The sequence below is a fragment of the Micropterus salmoides genome, unplaced genomic scaffold (assembly GCF_014851395.1).
Source record: "Micropterus salmoides isolate LMB-PRFRI ecotype aquatic unplaced genomic scaffold, ASM1485139v1 Ms_hic_scaffold_2, whole genome shotgun sequence".
NCBI lineage: Eukaryota > Metazoa > Chordata > Actinopteri > Centrarchiformes > Centrarchidae > Micropterus > Micropterus salmoides.
This window is the reverse complement of record NW_024041150.1, coordinates 30,722,914-30,740,030: the sequence shown is the minus strand read 5'-3', so window position 1 is coordinate 30,740,030 and position 17,117 is coordinate 30,722,914. Positions and strand designations below refer to the sequence as shown.

At 40.9% G+C, this 17,117-nt stretch overlaps 1 protein-coding gene across 2 annotated transcripts in view; it reads right to left on the bottom strand.

Annotated features, from left to right (window-relative positions):
• LOC119912399 (mucin-5AC-like) overlaps positions 1-10,177 on the bottom strand; it is a 66,697-nt gene extending 56,520 nt beyond the window's left edge. The window contains exons 1-5 of one of the 2 annotated variants that reach the window (XM_038731575.1): positions 10,026-10,177; positions 8,581-8,739; positions 8,156-8,532; positions 7,829-8,017; positions 7,616-7,711 (exon numbers count right to left, since the gene is read on the bottom strand). In XM_038731575.1, the coding sequence (XP_038587503.1) occupies positions 7,616-7,711; positions 7,829-8,017; positions 8,156-8,532; positions 8,581-8,737 (819 nt within the window). In that variant the 5' untranslated portion in view covers positions 8,738-8,739; positions 10,026-10,177. Of the gene's footprint in view, positions 1-7,615; positions 7,712-7,828; positions 8,018-8,155; positions 8,740-10,025 lie in introns of both variants that reach the window. The other variant, XM_038731574.1, reaches the window with a different exon arrangement.
• Positions 10,178-17,117: the final 6,940 nt, after the last annotated feature.

The following is a 17,117-nucleotide window of genomic DNA, read 5'->3' as shown; positions in this document are numbered from 1 at the left end:
TTTGGACCCTGGACCCCCATCAGCCGGACCCCAGTACGACATCTTCCCCCCCGTGTTCGCCTGCCGAACCCCCTGTCCTACAGGAAGGCCGCCGGGAGGCGTCCATTGAGGAGGGGGCCCTGTTGTGGTGGCAGCCCGGCTGACGGTGAGTGTCCTGGTTTTTCCTCCTTTATATCAGTTTTCTGCTTTTTCCCTTGGTTTCCTGTTCTCTGCCCGCCTCTCTGTGTTTTCTCCCCCGTGTGCTCTCTCTCCCTCTGCTCCTGAGCCCAGCCAACTACCTGCACCTGCAACCCATCATCCACCTCGTCAGCCTGCCACACCTGCCAGTAATCAACCTCATCCCAGCCTGTATTTCAACCCCGGTTCTCCACACCATCCTTGCTTGATCGTCGTTGCTCCATACCTGGTGCCACTCCTGTGTTCAGGCTTCCTTGTTTCTTGTTTTTTCAAACTTACCCTGTGCCTTGTCATTGTCTCCCCTAACCTTGTCTCTCTGTTTGTTTCCCTCCCAGGTACACTCACCCTCGTCCTCCGCTCGGCTGGGCTCATCCACTGGCCCACTCCCCTTCGGACCTCCCTCTCGGCGTCCTCCCTGTTCCCCTGCCTCTCCTCGCTTCCTCGGCCCGTGTTCCCCGGCTCCCTGGCCCCCTGTCTCCTTGGTTCCCCGTGCCAGTACTTCCCCGACGTCCTCCTCTCCCTCCACTCCAGTCCCTCTCACCCTTTTTTCCCCCAATAAACCTCCTTCCCTCTGAGTGCAGCATTTGGGTCCTCTCTGTCTACACACCACACCCCGTAACACCACCGGAGTTGTTATAATCCTAGAGTCTCCGGACCTCTAGGTAGTTTTGAATAATTATACAATTATTACTAGTGATCAGTTAGTTAATAATCGCTCAATTATCTTAAATCAGTCAGTCAGTCTCATATCTAAAGGGTCAATTCTCTTGGCAGGAACTATAAATAGGCAACACACACAGCTCTTGGTTATATTACAGTGAATTTATTCTCTAATTAAGGTGATAAAAAGATGGTTGGATACAGGGAACATAAACATTTGCTGACCAATGAGCCTGGAGGTTCGATTGTGGGAAGCATTTGACTCATACGGCATAGAAGAGCTAATGAAAGTAAACTAATGCTATAGTTTAGGAGTTAAAATGGACATCTGATCACAGGACGTGTGTTAAGTCTTACTGCTTGTCGACAGCCTGCTTTTGGCCTGTTGCAAGGGTCCCACTCTAGCTGCCGATCCTGGCTTTTTGCTAGGGATTCTTCGGGGTTCTCCGTGTCTGATTGAAAACGCCTCCTCCGTCTGGCAATTCGGCTGTTTGCTGGTTTCCTTGGTTGTAGCTGGCGAGACCACGTGGCTTGGTCTGACCTCGGTGAAGTTGGCTCGACGAAAAAGGCTTAAAATGGAACTTGGTCGTTCCTGAATTAGTCCAGTGTAACTTAACGGACTCATAACTTTAACAAACCAAAGAAATAAAGAAAATAAAACAAACTGAAGGCAGATCGATGTCTCGGCACTTCAGGTGTGTAGCTTCAGGCGAACAAAGGCCTGTTTGTTTCGCTGGCCGAGTCTGGGCGTTGCCTGGCGAGGCACGCCACGCGCGTGCCGAAGCATCCAGAGGGCAGAGTGGAAGAGCGAGAGAGGGAAGAGTGAAGAGTCTAGAGTGAAGAGTCTAGAGACTGGCGAGCAGGTCGCGTGTCGCTCTTTTGTTGCCTGGGGCGTGGTTCCCCAGGGGGTGTCTCAGGTTTCCCAAGGGACTGCCTTTCTAAACTTAATGTCTAAAGAAAAGAAATCTATTTGCACGTATTATAATCAAATATTTTCCACAATTGAACCTCAATGGTTGAACGGTTGTACTGTTCTAGGCATTTGGTAACAGGAAACAATTGTCACATTATTGGTCAGTATTTTTACACATTTAACCGCATTTCCGACGGGGGCATGTAATACTTATTTCGTCCACTTGGGGGAGCTCAGGTTACATGAGGAAAGCTTGGATTAAATCAAAGATCGTCTCTCCTTAGGAACCGGGGAATATTGTTGATTCATCCTTAAATTCAAGCTGGCGATTAAGAGTATAGTAAAACATTTCTTTGTCATCATTTCTAAAGGGATTTTGTAAGAAAGTATTATGAACAAGCATTGATTACATTAGATGAAGGAGTGTCTTGCTGAAAATAAAAACATTGCACAAGTAACTTCTTTTCAGCACTAATATCAACAACAGATAGCAACAACAGTTAACATAACTACTCAAATAGTGGCAAACATATTCAGGTAACTAAAGATTTAATTAAATTTAATTAGATGCTTTGAGTCTTTTGGAGATTGCAGTCCTTTGTCATCCAAAGTTCAGTGTCTGGAACATGTCACACTTAGGTGAGACAAGGAGTATCCTTTTGATGTGGTAATAAACAAAGAATAAGGTCAGTTTCCACGGAAACGTGTGTGGTGGGGTAAGTTTTGATAGGCTGTTCAGGGAGATGCCAATGGCTGGCTCGTGTCCCTTTGTCAGTTTAACAGTCAGGCCCCACGTTATCAGCTTCGGAATCAAAATGGTTCCAGTTTTATGGTCGGGATAGCACTTAGAGAAAGCAACTTTGACCCCTCCCCATCTTCTCTGGGGAGGAGAAAGGAATTTAGGGTAGCTCCACATTCATTCAATATAAAATGCACAAATCCACACTGTTGTTCACTACATTGTACATTTGTGTACACGCAGATAGCACTCTCAAAGAAAACACAGGAATGATCAGAGAGAGCAACATCAGTCACCACAACCTTGGAAATGTCCAGACCCTTGGAGATGACCAAGTCCAAAGTGTGCCCCTTATTGTGTGTGGGCCTCATGTTGAGTCAGTCTATAATTATCAAGAACACAAAACAGTTCTTTAGTACCTCTTTCCTGGGGTTTGTCAACATGGATGTTAAAATCACCAACAATAACCACACAGTCAAAGTCAATACAGATTATAGACAGCAGTTCACCAAAGTCATCAAAAAAGTTTGCACAGTATTTAGGGGGTCTGTAGATATTTAGAAAAATAGCTTGAGAAGAGGAATTCAGCTGAAGAGCCATATATTCAAAAGAAGCAACATCCCCAAAGACATCTTTTTGCATTGGAGGGGGTCATTAAACAAAATGGCAACTCCACCTCCTCTCTTATGCACTCTAGCTTCACTCATAAAACTGAAGTTGGGAGGGGTAGACTTGATAAGGACAGCTGCACCGTTATCTTGGTCCAACCAAGTTTCAGTTAAAAACATGAAATTAAGATTGTGAGTGATTATAAAATCATTGATTAAAAATGTTTTTCCTGCCAAAGACCTAACGTTTAACAAAGCAAATTTTAGTGTGTTTAGTGCTGACGAGGAATTAATACTAAATTTGCAGGATATGTTGAGTGCTTCCTGTTTCTTAACACATTCACCATGCTTTTTCTGTTACCTGTCAAGACAGGGATGGAGAAGACTACCAGCACACTGTGCCCCAGCTTGTCCTGGGAAGAGTCATGAGTGCTATTTTCCTTGTAGCCTGGACCCAGCACATATCAGACAGAGCTTACTGGGCTTTTTCGCCATTGTGGAGCGGGACGGCGGGTAGTGCTCTGTATTTATGACACGTGTCAAACCTGGAGGACTTAGAACCAGTGGTGGAGGTGGACGGTGAGGGGGGTTTAGGGTAGAGAAAATGGGAGTGGAGCGAGGGAAAAATTTGGCCCCACTCTAACAAGGTCTTCCATGTGATCAGTGAAGTCCAACAGGGGGGAGAGGAGAGAAATGGTGTCTGAAGGTGGGGATTGAGGGGGTAGAGATGTTGAATCCTCACTGTTGATTTTCAGTGAGAGAGGTGGAGACTCTTCCTCTTGGCTCAGATGTCTCCCGTGATCAGAGCTCTCTTCCAGTGGGGGTTGGAGTGGCTCTCCTTCAAGGTTTCTGGTGTGTTGTGTTATGTCTTTTTCTTGTTTTGATTCCTCTTGTTTCTTGTTCTTGGCAGAGGGAACAGATGAGTGACGCAGAAAGTAAAACAGGTTGGAGCTAAACAATTTTATTCCTGACTTGTTAAGGCGAAGTCCATCTGCCTTAAAAAGATGTCTGCGGTCCCACAGAAAGTAAAAGTTTTTGACGAAATGCACTGAATGGACAGTACATGCCGTTGAGAGACACGTGTTCAATGCTATCAATCTGCTGAATCTCTCAGCTCCTCTTCGAATTGGCGGTATAGGGCCACCGATAAACACCTCAGCATTCAAAGAGCTGACCGTGTTCAAGAGATTATTAAAGTCCTCTTTCAACGCTTCAGACTGTTGCTTCACAACATCATTGGCCCCGATGTGCAGTATGATGTTTTCTCAGTAGGATGTTCAGCCACGATATGCAGGATTCTTTCTGCCAAGTCAGACACCGTATCCTTCGGAAAACAGATTATTTTGGTGTTCTTACTGCACATGCTTCCTACATCGTTTACAGCAGAGTCACCCACAATCAGAGTTTGAGGCCCAGTCGTTAGCTTTCCCTGCAGGCTTTTACTTTCTGATGTACTCTCAGTCCTTACCCTTCTGTGTGAGGATGGGATGTTATCCAGGTCATCAGACGGAGATCCAGGGACCTGCAGTAGTGCTGTCTGCTATTGCACACTCGGTTGTTGGGGAGGTTTGTTGCTAACTCTCCCTTTTGCAACTGTCCTACCAAGAACAGGGGTTGAAGAGGCGCTCTGCCTGGATGATAATGCAGGCCAGCCAATCGCATCACAAATCTCAGGGCGCTGGGTTCTGCCTGTTACTTTTCCTCCCATTTCCCCAGGAAATTATTTACTCTTAGGCTTTGCACCAAGAGCGTTCCAGGGAGGACTCACACTTTTATATTTATTACCCAGTACACAGGCCTCCTGCTTCTTGGTAGTCTTGTTGGTGCTAATTAGCCGTGTGTTAGCATGCTCTTGTCCACTGTTTTGGGTCCACGGTAAAGTGGTGTCTGTCCCACATAATCCATTCGCTTCCACATTCACTTCTAACTTGTGGATCTTGGTTTCCAGCACAGTAATTTTCTATAGAAGTTTGTAGAAGTCATTCGTGGAGAAGGGGATCTTGTTGCTAATTAGCATTAGCTATAGCTCCAGTCACTGCAGTACAGGCTAGTGCTATTGATAGGCCGCACTCGCGTAGCACTAAGATCATAAAAGGTTTTAAAGTATGGCAAGAGCCTACTTTATCTGACAGTCCCAGTGATTTAAAAGCATCCAAGAGCTGCTGATTTCTAGCAGGGAAAAAAAGAGAGTTTAAGCAAAAGAATGCAAGCAGAGGCAAGAGCAAGCAGCAAAGCAGAGCAATAAACAACCTGTAGCGGCTAAATAAAGGGCATAGTCACTACACTATCTACATATGTACATAACCGCGGGCCCCCCTTTCGATGGATGTCACCATGTTGCACCGTTATGTTTCTACAGTAGCTGAAAACGGACAAACAATGCTATAGAACGCATTTCGTCTTGTTCTACTTCTGGTAGAATTCAGGCAGTGAAGACACTCATCACTACACTGAATATGTACAGAAGGAGAAGGAGGAGAAGAAAAATTAATACAGCAGAGGTTGGCAAATAAGTTTCAAAGCACAAGGCACTTTCTGTTGGCTCTGGGGCATTGCGGGGTATATCTGCCTGTTGATATTTCAAATTCTTTCTAATTGACTGTTGATCGTACATTGACTTCCTGTTAGCGTAGTACAATGAACTGTGATGCTAAAAACTCATTTCAGGAGAATTTAACTCAACAAAGTTACAAAAAACTGAAACATTCGATACCGCTAAAGGTACAGTTTCAGATTTGCTTGCAGTTGATAGTGTTTACCCTTTGTCAACAATGTCGGAGAAATGATAAATGCCACTTAGATAATCAGTTTGCATTAAGTTTTTAATTAACAAATGTAATAAAAACAAAATTTTTACATAATGTAACGTGCAAAATCTGATTCTCCAATATTTGGTACTGTATACAGCTTAGCAACTGGTCATTTTCATGTGTAATTGCACATATACACACATAAAAATATCAGCCAGTGAAGGCTTCATTGTAAAAACATTGTTGAATCACCAACAATATATTCACACCAAAGACAATGACATCATAATGCAATAATGAAAAAACACACGTCTGCCATTTGCTGGCATCATTATGAGTGACAGGAGAGGACAAAAACATTGTTTCTTTGCGGATCTTGTCTTGTCAGAAAACATAACACATAAATGTAAATATGTAGTGACACACACAAGGTAAATAATTATCATCCTTCATAAGGGCCCATCTACCTACTCTGAGTCTAAAATAATAGCATGGTTAATAAAAGGTTCTTCTTTAGTTCCTGAACTATTAAAACGTAAATAGACTCCAAACACAACATTTGTATAAAGCATGCCAACTACAGATGAAAGCCAGGCACTGGTTGAATTGATTTGGTACATTGATTTCTCTTAATGCTTCTAACTGCAAAAGTGCCTCTGATTTGTACACCATTCTAGCGATTCAAATATTGATTTTACACCCTGGACACAGAGTCAATGTACTTGCCTGCAATTAAGTAACTTGTAGGACAGAAACCAAGCAGTGCCATGGTTACAAAACAAACACAAATGTATTACACGTAACATTTCAATCAAAACAAAACATGATTTTGCTTGTTTATTTCAGAGCCTATGACTAATGTGAAAGCAGTCTGAAGGCTGTACAATAGTCACCACCCTCCACCACTCCTCCTTCACCTGGAGTGAGTTGATACAAAAGTAAGGATGATCATAATATTCTTGTCTTCACTCAGTTTCCTCAGAGGATGGTCAGGCCCAGCACACCAACAGTGATCAGCAGAGCTATAGCGAAGGATGGGAGAACAGACAGTTTTTTTTTATGGACAAACCTGGCACTTTTTGGATAACTTTGTTCTCTTATGAGAACAGCCCTACCTCTTATGCTTACCTTGCATCAGTGATTGCTGCAGTGCAATGCCAGCGGTAGCGGAAGATGGAAGCAGATTGTTGACAGTGGAGTTAGGGTTTGACAGGTCTACAAGACCACTCCTAAATTGAAGGGCAGGCTTTCCCAGAACTCCATTCGCTGAGAGGGCAAGCAAAAGACAAAAATATTGCTAATGTTATTAGCACATTATAAAACATTAATATAATGTCTTTGCTTGTCTTTGTGACAGTCTTAGTTGACTGATGAAAGTGCACATGATGTGTGAGGGAATGTGTTAGCTTACTGCTGTCGAAAGTTCCATTGGAGATTACGAGTACTAAATTTGTTGCTTTAGTAGTTGGGGTTGGTACGGTGGCAGCAAATGTACACTGGATTGTGGTTCCATCGAGCCTGCCCTTCACAGAGTTCACGTTCAGCTACAGAGCAAAGACAGATGACAAAGGAGAAGTGTGTTAACATATAAATATATACATTTATATGTGTATCATTGTACAAGGTTATTTGAAAGGCCATTGATGTGTGCTATGCATGCAGCCAAATCTCATTCATTACAATTTTTTGAAAGGTGGTCTCCAACAGACCAATAAATCGTCCTCACCCAGCTCTACTCCCACCACTAGCTGAGTCAAGTACAACTCACCGTTGTTGGAATCAGTGTGCCGTTGTTGAGGAAAGTGCTGAAGAATTGAACAGCACTGCCGTTCTTAGCACAGACGTAGGTTGTGACGTTACCTGCCTGTGGTGCAAAACCAGAAATGTTTAGTATAACCTGTTTACCTAAATGAATTCAAAGTGTATGTTGTGATTGGCTCTGGGTTTGACTTTTATCTTTTAGTGGCAGAGCTCGACATACCAGTGTGGTGTCAGGTGCCAGGGAGGCAGCGATGTAGCCTGCTGACCGTCCTGAAAGCCCCAACATAAAGTTTTGACCACTCTGCTGCTGAGCAGAAAGAAAGAAACAAGATCCAGAGGAGGGGTCGCAGTTAGAGGGCTGAGCCGCGCAGAGCTGTTGGGCCCCACAGCCTGTCCTACTAAGAGGTGTCTGCAAGAGAGACGAGAAACATGGGAAGGAAATGTGCATTTAGATTATGTTCAACAATATTAATAAAAGTGACTTTATGTTATCCTGTTCTGTTCTACTCTATTCCACTATGATATTGTTTTTATTGGTATTATTTACCTGAAGGGCAGTCACTGTGGTGTTGGGCGTCAGTGGGGGAGCTGTTGTTGTTGCCGTTGGGGCCGCGGTTGTTGTTGCCGTTGGGGCTGCGGTTGTTGTCGTCGCTCCGGCCGCGGCCGCGGTACTTGTCGTCGCTCCGGCCGCGGCCGCGGTACTTGTCGGCGCTCCGGCCGCGGTTGTTGTTGCCGTTGGGGCTCCGGCCGCGGCCGCGGTAGTTGTCGTCGCTCCGGTACTTGTCGTCGCTCCGGCCGCGGCCGTGGTAGTTGTCGTCGCTCCGGTACTTGTCGTCGCTCCGGCCGCGGCCGCGGTAGTTGTCGTCGCTCCGGTACTTGTCGTCGCTCCGGCCGCGGCCGCGGTAGTTGTCGTCGCTCCGGTACTTGTCGTCGCTCCGGCCGCGGCCGCGGTAGTTGTCGTCGCTCCGGTACTTGTCGTCGCTCCGGCCGCGGCCGCGGTTGTTGTCGTAGCTGGTGCCGCGGTGGTTATCGTCGTCGTAGGGGCCGCGGTTGTCGTAGTTTGAGCATAGCCCACAGATATCCAGGACAGCGTCACTAACAGGACAGCGAAGATCAGTCTGTTGTCCATACCTGGAGTGAGTAGGGTAAAATTTCATTTAATTAATATAAGGGGACACTTAGTTGTGTGGGAACAGCATTTGTATCAGGTGAGCTCTGAAATATGTTAATAAATATTTTAATAAGAAATAGAGGCCTATTATATCTGTTTTAATTTTTTACCAGATTATGTAAAATTGTTTCCCAATATCTGTGTTTTCTGTTTTTTATATTGTTTTACAATTTAAGAACATTTTGTCATCAAAAGGAGTGTCTAAACATGTGGTGGATGAATAACATTTTAACAATTCATTAAGAAATTTGTCAAAAGGTTCTCTGATCTGTGAACCGTGCCGGTCCCTCTCTCTATAGATACACAAATGACTTTTTTCTCCACATTCTACTGACATAAGTGGTGCAAAAGTCAGAGAGTGCAGAACTTGTCATTTGTGAGTGAAAACTTGTAGCAGCAGATTCAATTAGTTGTAGTTAGTGCCACTCCCATGTGCGAGAACCCAGTTGTAAATATCCACCACTTCTTATATATGTGCAAAGCTTCATGGACTTTCATGCACATTTAGGCTGCCAAAATGCTATTCATTTGGACAAAGAAAAATTATAATTCTTTGCATTTCATTAGGGTCCTTGCTCCTGTTGGTGCACAGCTCCTAAATATTCCAAATTTAATGAATATCAGTGAATTTGATGTAACACAACATTGCACTATTTTTTTTTATCAAAGCAGGTGCTTCAATAGTTCTAAAACAAAACACCCCATTCTTTTGTTAAATAAATACTTCACATCTGAGCATCACATTATAATGTTCCAAAAGTCACTGTGTGTAGTAGCTGTCAATACAGAGAGAAGAGCACACAAGCAAACAATAATTTAATACTGAAGACATATTTGTGTTTTCATTAACACATGAAAGCACATGCCCAATATGTATTTAACCTACTGTGTTTTTAGTGAATGCTGTTAACCATAAAACCTCAAATTTAGAATATAAATGTTAAATAATGTCAAATAAGATTATATTTATCAATAACTACTGACATATTTTAGTTTATATCACTTAAATGCTCATAATTATCAATTACTTATTTCCTTATATTTTTTTTTATTAATTGCTCTTGATAATTCACATAACTGAAATTGCTTTAAGAAATGGCAAAGAACAAATATTTACATGTCAAAAATAAACCAAATGGGAGTCATAGAGATATGTATATTCCATTAATTACACATACACCTACTGGTATTAATCCAGAAGAAATTTATGAATAGATATATTGACTAGCAAATAGTTTTAGCTTACCTGTAGATCTTCTTGTCTTCAGTTCAGTGAGGGTGAAATTGGGCAGCAAAGTTTCTTGAAATGAAGATCCTGTGTAGTTGTATTCTCAGGCTTGGCTTACAGGTGGACTGCTGGTACTTCTGATGTTCTTAACAGGATCCCAGGTAAAGATGTGACACCTGATCACTCTGTGTCACTATTTAAGCAGAGGGGTAGGGAAGAGTCAAGGTATCAGAGCCCAAAAACTCCCAACTTCTCTGACATCATCAATGTTTGTAGAGGGCGGGGTGGGGTGCATGTGATGGAAACCACATATTGCCAGACAATAATAAATGGATAGTTCCCTGAGTGCTCGTAACTCACCTGACTGACTTGATACAGACAAAGAAACAAACACTATTTTTACTGAGTCGCACCACTGGTGACAAAACGCCAAGAATTGGTTTCCCAGTGGCAGTGCAAGTTCTTGTGTTTGCCTCAATATCTCTGTAGTGTTCTGTGGTTTCTTGTAAACATTTACCCCTAGAATGTATTAAGCAGGCAAATCTGAACTCCATCTGTGATAATGGACAGTGGTTATTATTCATTCATTCAAGGTCTGCACATTGCAGAAGTGTTATCACAGGAGAGGACTTTCATCAAAGATTTCTCTCTGCCAATGCCCGTGATAAGAAGGCGGTAAAGGATACCCTAAAATGTTATGTATTAGGAAATTATCTCTTCTGCAATGATTGTAATGATCAAAGGAAAAAAACTACTCGAAGTGGAGTAAGTTCAGATTTAGGATCTAATACAATCCAGGAAACAAATGAATTACTAGCAAATAAAATCAAATTATTTGACTTTTTATAACTTCTTGATAGTCAAAACAAACAAAAAAGTAGTTTTTAAATCTGTAATTTTACTTTTACTTAAGTATGTTTGGTTTAAAGTATTGTACTTCGCTACAGTTTCAATCACATCTGTTACTGTCCTGGCTCTTGAGCACCGGCCGGTTCGGCCTGAAATGGACCGGCCATTCTGGAATGTTCCCATAATTCCCGATGGCCAACCCGCCCCTGGGCGCAGCTGCATAATACCATCGAAACCGGTTGATTATTTTATCATGCCAATTAGAGTTACAATTACAATTACAGATTTTAACTATAACTCCTGAGGGAAGTGCCTCCTATGCTGCAGTCTGACAGCATTTTCTAGTTCATAACAGTAGGTCTATGAAGTAAAGCCTGTCTAGATTTATTATTATGTATTTAGGCCAACCATGTTTTTTTAGGAGCCTGTTCACACTGATATAAGCTAATGAAATCATATAATTTTTGAAAGTTGAAAATATTAAACAGTAATATGGCAATTATTTTTACGTCCCCCACAGTGTCTGCTTCAAACAATTCGTGCCTTGGAACACTAGTTGGGGACCCCTGATGTAGTCGTCAGTTAAATAATAGCTTGCTTCCAGTGGTAGTTAAAAATAAGTTTTCATAATTTAGTAAGATGCTTTGCTCCAAATAGCCAAAAAAGATTGGTGCTTATTATACTAACGCATATAATATCCCATTAAAATGACCACCTGTTTGAATGTAAATAGGGATATGACTTCATATGAAGTCCTGTGTTTCCCGTTTTCCTAGTCCAACTGAACTGTGAATGATGCAAAGGAGTGCGATTTAATTAGATAAGTATAATACATATAAACAAGATATTAAATCAGTATAAATGAGTTATTTCAGGAGGTTAAAAAAGTAACAAAGTAACTTTTAGTCTGAGTAAATGAGTAAAAGTTAGCTTTTGAGCAAAGCTAGTTTTTACTTTAATGGAGTAGATTTTTATACTAGTAATTTTACTTGTACTTAAGTAAATGTTCATCAAAGTAATCATACTTTTTTACTTATGTAGAATGTATGTATGAATGTACATGTATTTTTGTAGTCTTTCCACCTCTGATGACACGATTAACTTAAATAAAGGCTTTAGGACGATGCAACCCTCATTTCAAGTTGAACAACTATTTCCTGATCACTGTCCAAACTTGGTAAAACACACGAAGCACATGAAAACATGATGCGTGCAATTACTGAGAGCACTGCTGTTTGCGGACAGAGTTTTGGGCGATACCATTTAGGAAAAGGGTATGAGATTGAGTTTCCGGTAGGTGAAATATGGTTAAGCGCATTTACGCCTAACTTCATATCAAAATTTCCTGACACGGCGAAATTATCAGTCAGGATCTAATGTTAATTAATGTTCTTTGTTTTTCTACACATCCAAACGGTCTCACTCACAGTACAGGTTCGGAGTAAAACAGCAGTCCTCCTGATCAATCGTGAGTTCCAGCAGAGCATCTAAACATATTTCAGAAGCTTAAAGGTGATTTCTGTTTCCTCTGGAGAGATACCTATGGCTTTCCAGTCTAGTTTATAACTACAGTTTTGATGGTTAAATGTCTGACATAACTGCGTTAAAGAAAACACTGACACACTAGTACAACACACACTACAGATATCATCTGGAAAGTTAATAGGAGCGGTAGGGGTAGGTTACATTTGAGAAAACAATTAGTTTGGTGGAAGGCGGGTTGATGATTTATGCGCACATCTGAATTCTGAAACCTTGAGATAATGTCAAGGCTGAGCGCATCATCAAATCAGCTGCTATAAACAGAGCAAACAGTTGCTGATGTCAAATTATTAGGCTGTAATATTAACCAGAGCATCCTCTACATTCAGCATTACTTTGCTGTATTTCATGTTGTAGGGTAATGTCCTGTACCAGGAGGAACGCAGGTCCCACTGTACCAGCCTAAGGTCTGACAATGATGACCAAGAAGCCGGTGCAGAGTGGAGCTTACTTTGTGTTGAAAAGTGGTGGGGACATCAGGGCTCATATAAGGGGCGTGATGATACATTTGGGTCATGAGACATGATGATGCACGAGAACAAGACAAGAAGATTTTTAGCACCATTTAGATTAAATATTTGATGTTGAAATATATGTACCGTGGACCAGTTTGGGTCAGACAGCAGTGTAGAGCTGTGTGCTCGTGTTTACTCTCAGAGGAGGGAGGGTGTTTCCCTAAGTGTTTCCCTAAGTTAAGTGTTCAGTCTTGTGTTTTCAGTTAAATCTTACATGCTTGCTTTTACTTTTAAGCAAGTAGTTTTCTGTTGCTTTTCTCATTTTACATTTACTAATTTTCCCAGTAATTAGTAGTGTAACAGATTCCACTTCACCAGCTTCAGCAGATGTAATAGGCACTGTTACTGTGCCACACACTACATTCACCCCAAGCGGAGCACGGTCCCAAATGCTGCCCCCAGTCCCCAGCCTCTATGGTGCCAACTCTGAAATAGATGCATAGACAGTTCCTGGTAAATATACGGTTTTTGCAGAACACTGCTTCTTTAAACCAACCCAACACCTAGCCCAACACACTCAGAATTTTTTCTTGCTGTATTTTTTTGACAATGACAGAGGGTAGTTTGCTGTAGCTTTCAGCTTTAACACCATCATATGGAAGCATTAGGGCGACAAGTCCTAGTTATCTGTAGTGTATAGGCAAAACCAAAACATGAATACACTGGCTGTTGGCATGTTGAGATGATGTGTGTTTCAAAAGGTTCTGTTCATAACAACAAGGGTGCCGGGGCATAGACAAAAACCTCCTGTTTTCTCTAGTGGTCAACCAAAATGGATTTTTCAATGGCCGATGCAGATATTTAGAAAGCGTGGCGGAAAATCATTTATAATTCCATTATTTCATGCAGAGTATAATCTAACATATCATACCAGTAACATGTTGTTATATGTTAATAATTTGTTTATTAATGAATGAAAGACACTGCTGTTTAAGGGACAGTGGGGTACCGTTTACCAGAATTAACATAATTCAACTGAATTATTCTCTACAGTATAATGACATATATATTTAATGCTGAATCGTTTTAGATTGGGTTTGATGTCATTTAGGATGATATTGCCTTGTAAGAGCAGATATAGGCCGATTATCTCAAAATGCCAGATATTGGCCTATTTAATTGGCTGACAGATAAATGGGTCTATCATTAGTGTTCTCCAGTTCACTTATCCACAGCAATCTTCCTAAATGGATCTGCTACAGGTGCCTCCGGCGTAGGAATGTATTTATAGTTCAGCATCAGAATTTACTCATTGACAGCACTTCCCTTTCCTATACACACATAAAGCATTGTGCTTCTTTCTTCCTGGGATTCCCCTCCTATTGCCCCATTATTCTGACAGCAAAAAAATAATAATACTTAATATCTTCAACCAGGCAGCATGTGTGTGTGTTTTAGATGTTCGTATTAAAAGTGTAACTTTATAATTAAAAATCCATCGTAGTCAGTGAATTCTGTAATAGTTTGATGGATATCACTGAAACACTGAGGTGATACACAGCCAGGGAGAGCTGCTCGTTTCCACTGAGCTAGAATATACCACTATCTATTTTATTTTCATTTTTAAATGTTGATTAAAAAAGTCAGTGTATTAATAAAATTGCATTAGTGCCCATTAAACTTGTGATACGCCAGGCGTTGTGTAAAGGTATACTTAGCCAAGGATTTGTGATCTGTAACATAGCACTTTTCAACAGAATACTTTGTGACCTTGCAGAAATGTGAGATCTGAGATCAGATCTTGTTGCTCAAGACTGTTTTCAAGAATAGTGAATACGCAAAAATCCAGCTCTGCTTGTTCATCTGGATCACTCATTGTGCTACACTGTTTTGTGTTTGTCCTCAAGAGTTACAGTAATTAGCAGGTAGTAGCCTTCAGGCATTTCATCTTGTTTCTGTTTCTATCACACAATCAGTTCCACACCCATTTCTGTTTCTGGCACCTATCAGACTTATGGTTTACACAAAATCTGGCAGGCATGTTGGAATGCGATTCATGCATTGACGCAAATAAATGCGAAAACCACCAAAGATGTCTATGTTTTATTGTTAGTATAGTTTTGAACATTACTTCATCCATACAGACAAAAATCACATCCATAAATCTGTAGGGGACAGCGGAGTGAGTGGTGTCTTTAAACTGAGGACATGACAGTAAGGTCTCCAACTAAAATATGCACATATTTTGGTTGACATCAATGTCATTTCATCATGCAAACTCAAACGCCAGGTCTCAACATTTAATTGCATTTAGTAGTGAAACCTTGCAGCTATGTCTCCTGGTTGTTTCATGTCAATGTATTGCTTTAGAATGTAATGTAAAATTACAGTCAAATATCTGGCTCAACTTCCCCCAGGTCTCAAATTACCCCATCCCTGCCATTTTAACAGATTTGTGTCATTCCACCACATTTATGTTAAGGACTAGTTAGGTTTTTACTTATACACAGCAAGGGTCAACATAGTTTTGGGGGCTGTGACCATCAAATTTGGATGATGAAAAAAAAAATAAAAAAAACTGAGCTCCATCTGTATGGTAGGCCGTATTTAAAGTTTTCTAAAGATACTTTATTTTATCAAAGCATATTACTTAAAGCATAGGAGCATTCATTTAACCGTATCCTTGAAGATTTTTAGAAGATACCTTTGTGTAGTAGAACAAAGATTATTCAAATGGACAAAATTTGGCAAAGCACTGGTGTGGCAACGCCAAACAAGCTGGAGCAGATTCTTTCTGCACTACACATACAAGGTGTAAAAGGTACCATCCTGATCACATGCTCACACATGCAGGTGTACTATGCCTTCAACTGGCAAATACTTTTTACAAGCAACATATTTAAAGAGTTTTAATAATGACATTATAAAGCATATTTCATAAAAAGCTAAATACCAATATACTGAATATCTTGCTGGCAAAATATTCCTCCTAAAAAAAAAAAGTATTTTAAGTTTTAGAAGACCCTCTAATTGCATAGCCTATTTTTCCTCATGTAACTAATATAATGTACTAGAGATGTCAACAGACAGCTCTTTTCTTCCTCTCACTGATTATGATACAGTGTCACCACATCAGTGTTATGCCACAATTTCAGCCACATATGACAAAAATGCACAACGTTTTGTGTAAGTTGTTTGAAAAAACAAATAGTGATTACCATGAAGACACCCATCACATTTGTGTCGAGAGCTGGAGACTGGAAAAAACCCTGGCATAGCTGCATTCCCAGTGCTTTTTTTTACTGTTAACATGTAAGAATGTTCTTCCTCCCTGGGTGTTTGCCAGAAGGAGACAAATTACAGGTCTAAGCATAAAAAGCTAACTTGAGTTCAGTAAATTGCTGCGTCACTTTAGAAGAAACTATAAATACTGTCAGTGCGGGGTTGTGTAACCCATGGAAGCACGATTAACATTAACATCTTAGACAACCACTAGCGGTATATTTACACGTTAGAATTTGTGCCGATTATTATTTATTTATTATTATTTTAGGCTAAAAGCCTGACTGAATTCTAAAAACACATTTACATTAAATTCTCAAAATCAGCATTAAGACATTTTTTTTCTTTTGCCACTACCAAGAACTCTTGTCATAAGGGTTTACACTGGGCCAATGTTAATAATTAAAATTACAGGTTCAGCCAGTAGGTGTGTAAAGCTAAACTATTGTACCATTGAAAAACTACAATACCAATTATCTGCCAATGACGCCACTGCAGTCTGGAGAGGCTCCCCAAGATCCCTATTACATCAATGACTCTTGCCTGGCCAACAGGTTGAACCAGTTTAACTGTCATTTTCAGTGCCAATGGGACAGTCCTGACACCAAACCCTGTGATTCCACCTGTTCCACCTCCCTTTCCATGTCAGAGATCAACAACATCAACAACCTATTCAGGAGGCAGTGATTAAGTGACGTTTATTGAGTAATAAATACGTGTGTATTTGTATGACTTTTAACACTATTAATTATTTAATTAGTCCTGAATCAAGTCTGCTTAATGTGAAAGAATAGCTTTTATCTCTTTTATCTTCACCACACTAGATTGTCATCGTCCTTTATATGGCCAGAGAAACAACTTCAGTGGGTGCCGACATTGCTGTGGTTCTGCTGGATGTGTACGTTAATGTAAACTGTATACTATACTCTAGCTATGGAAGATAACATCTTGTTAATGACATAATCTTTAAAGGAAGTGATTA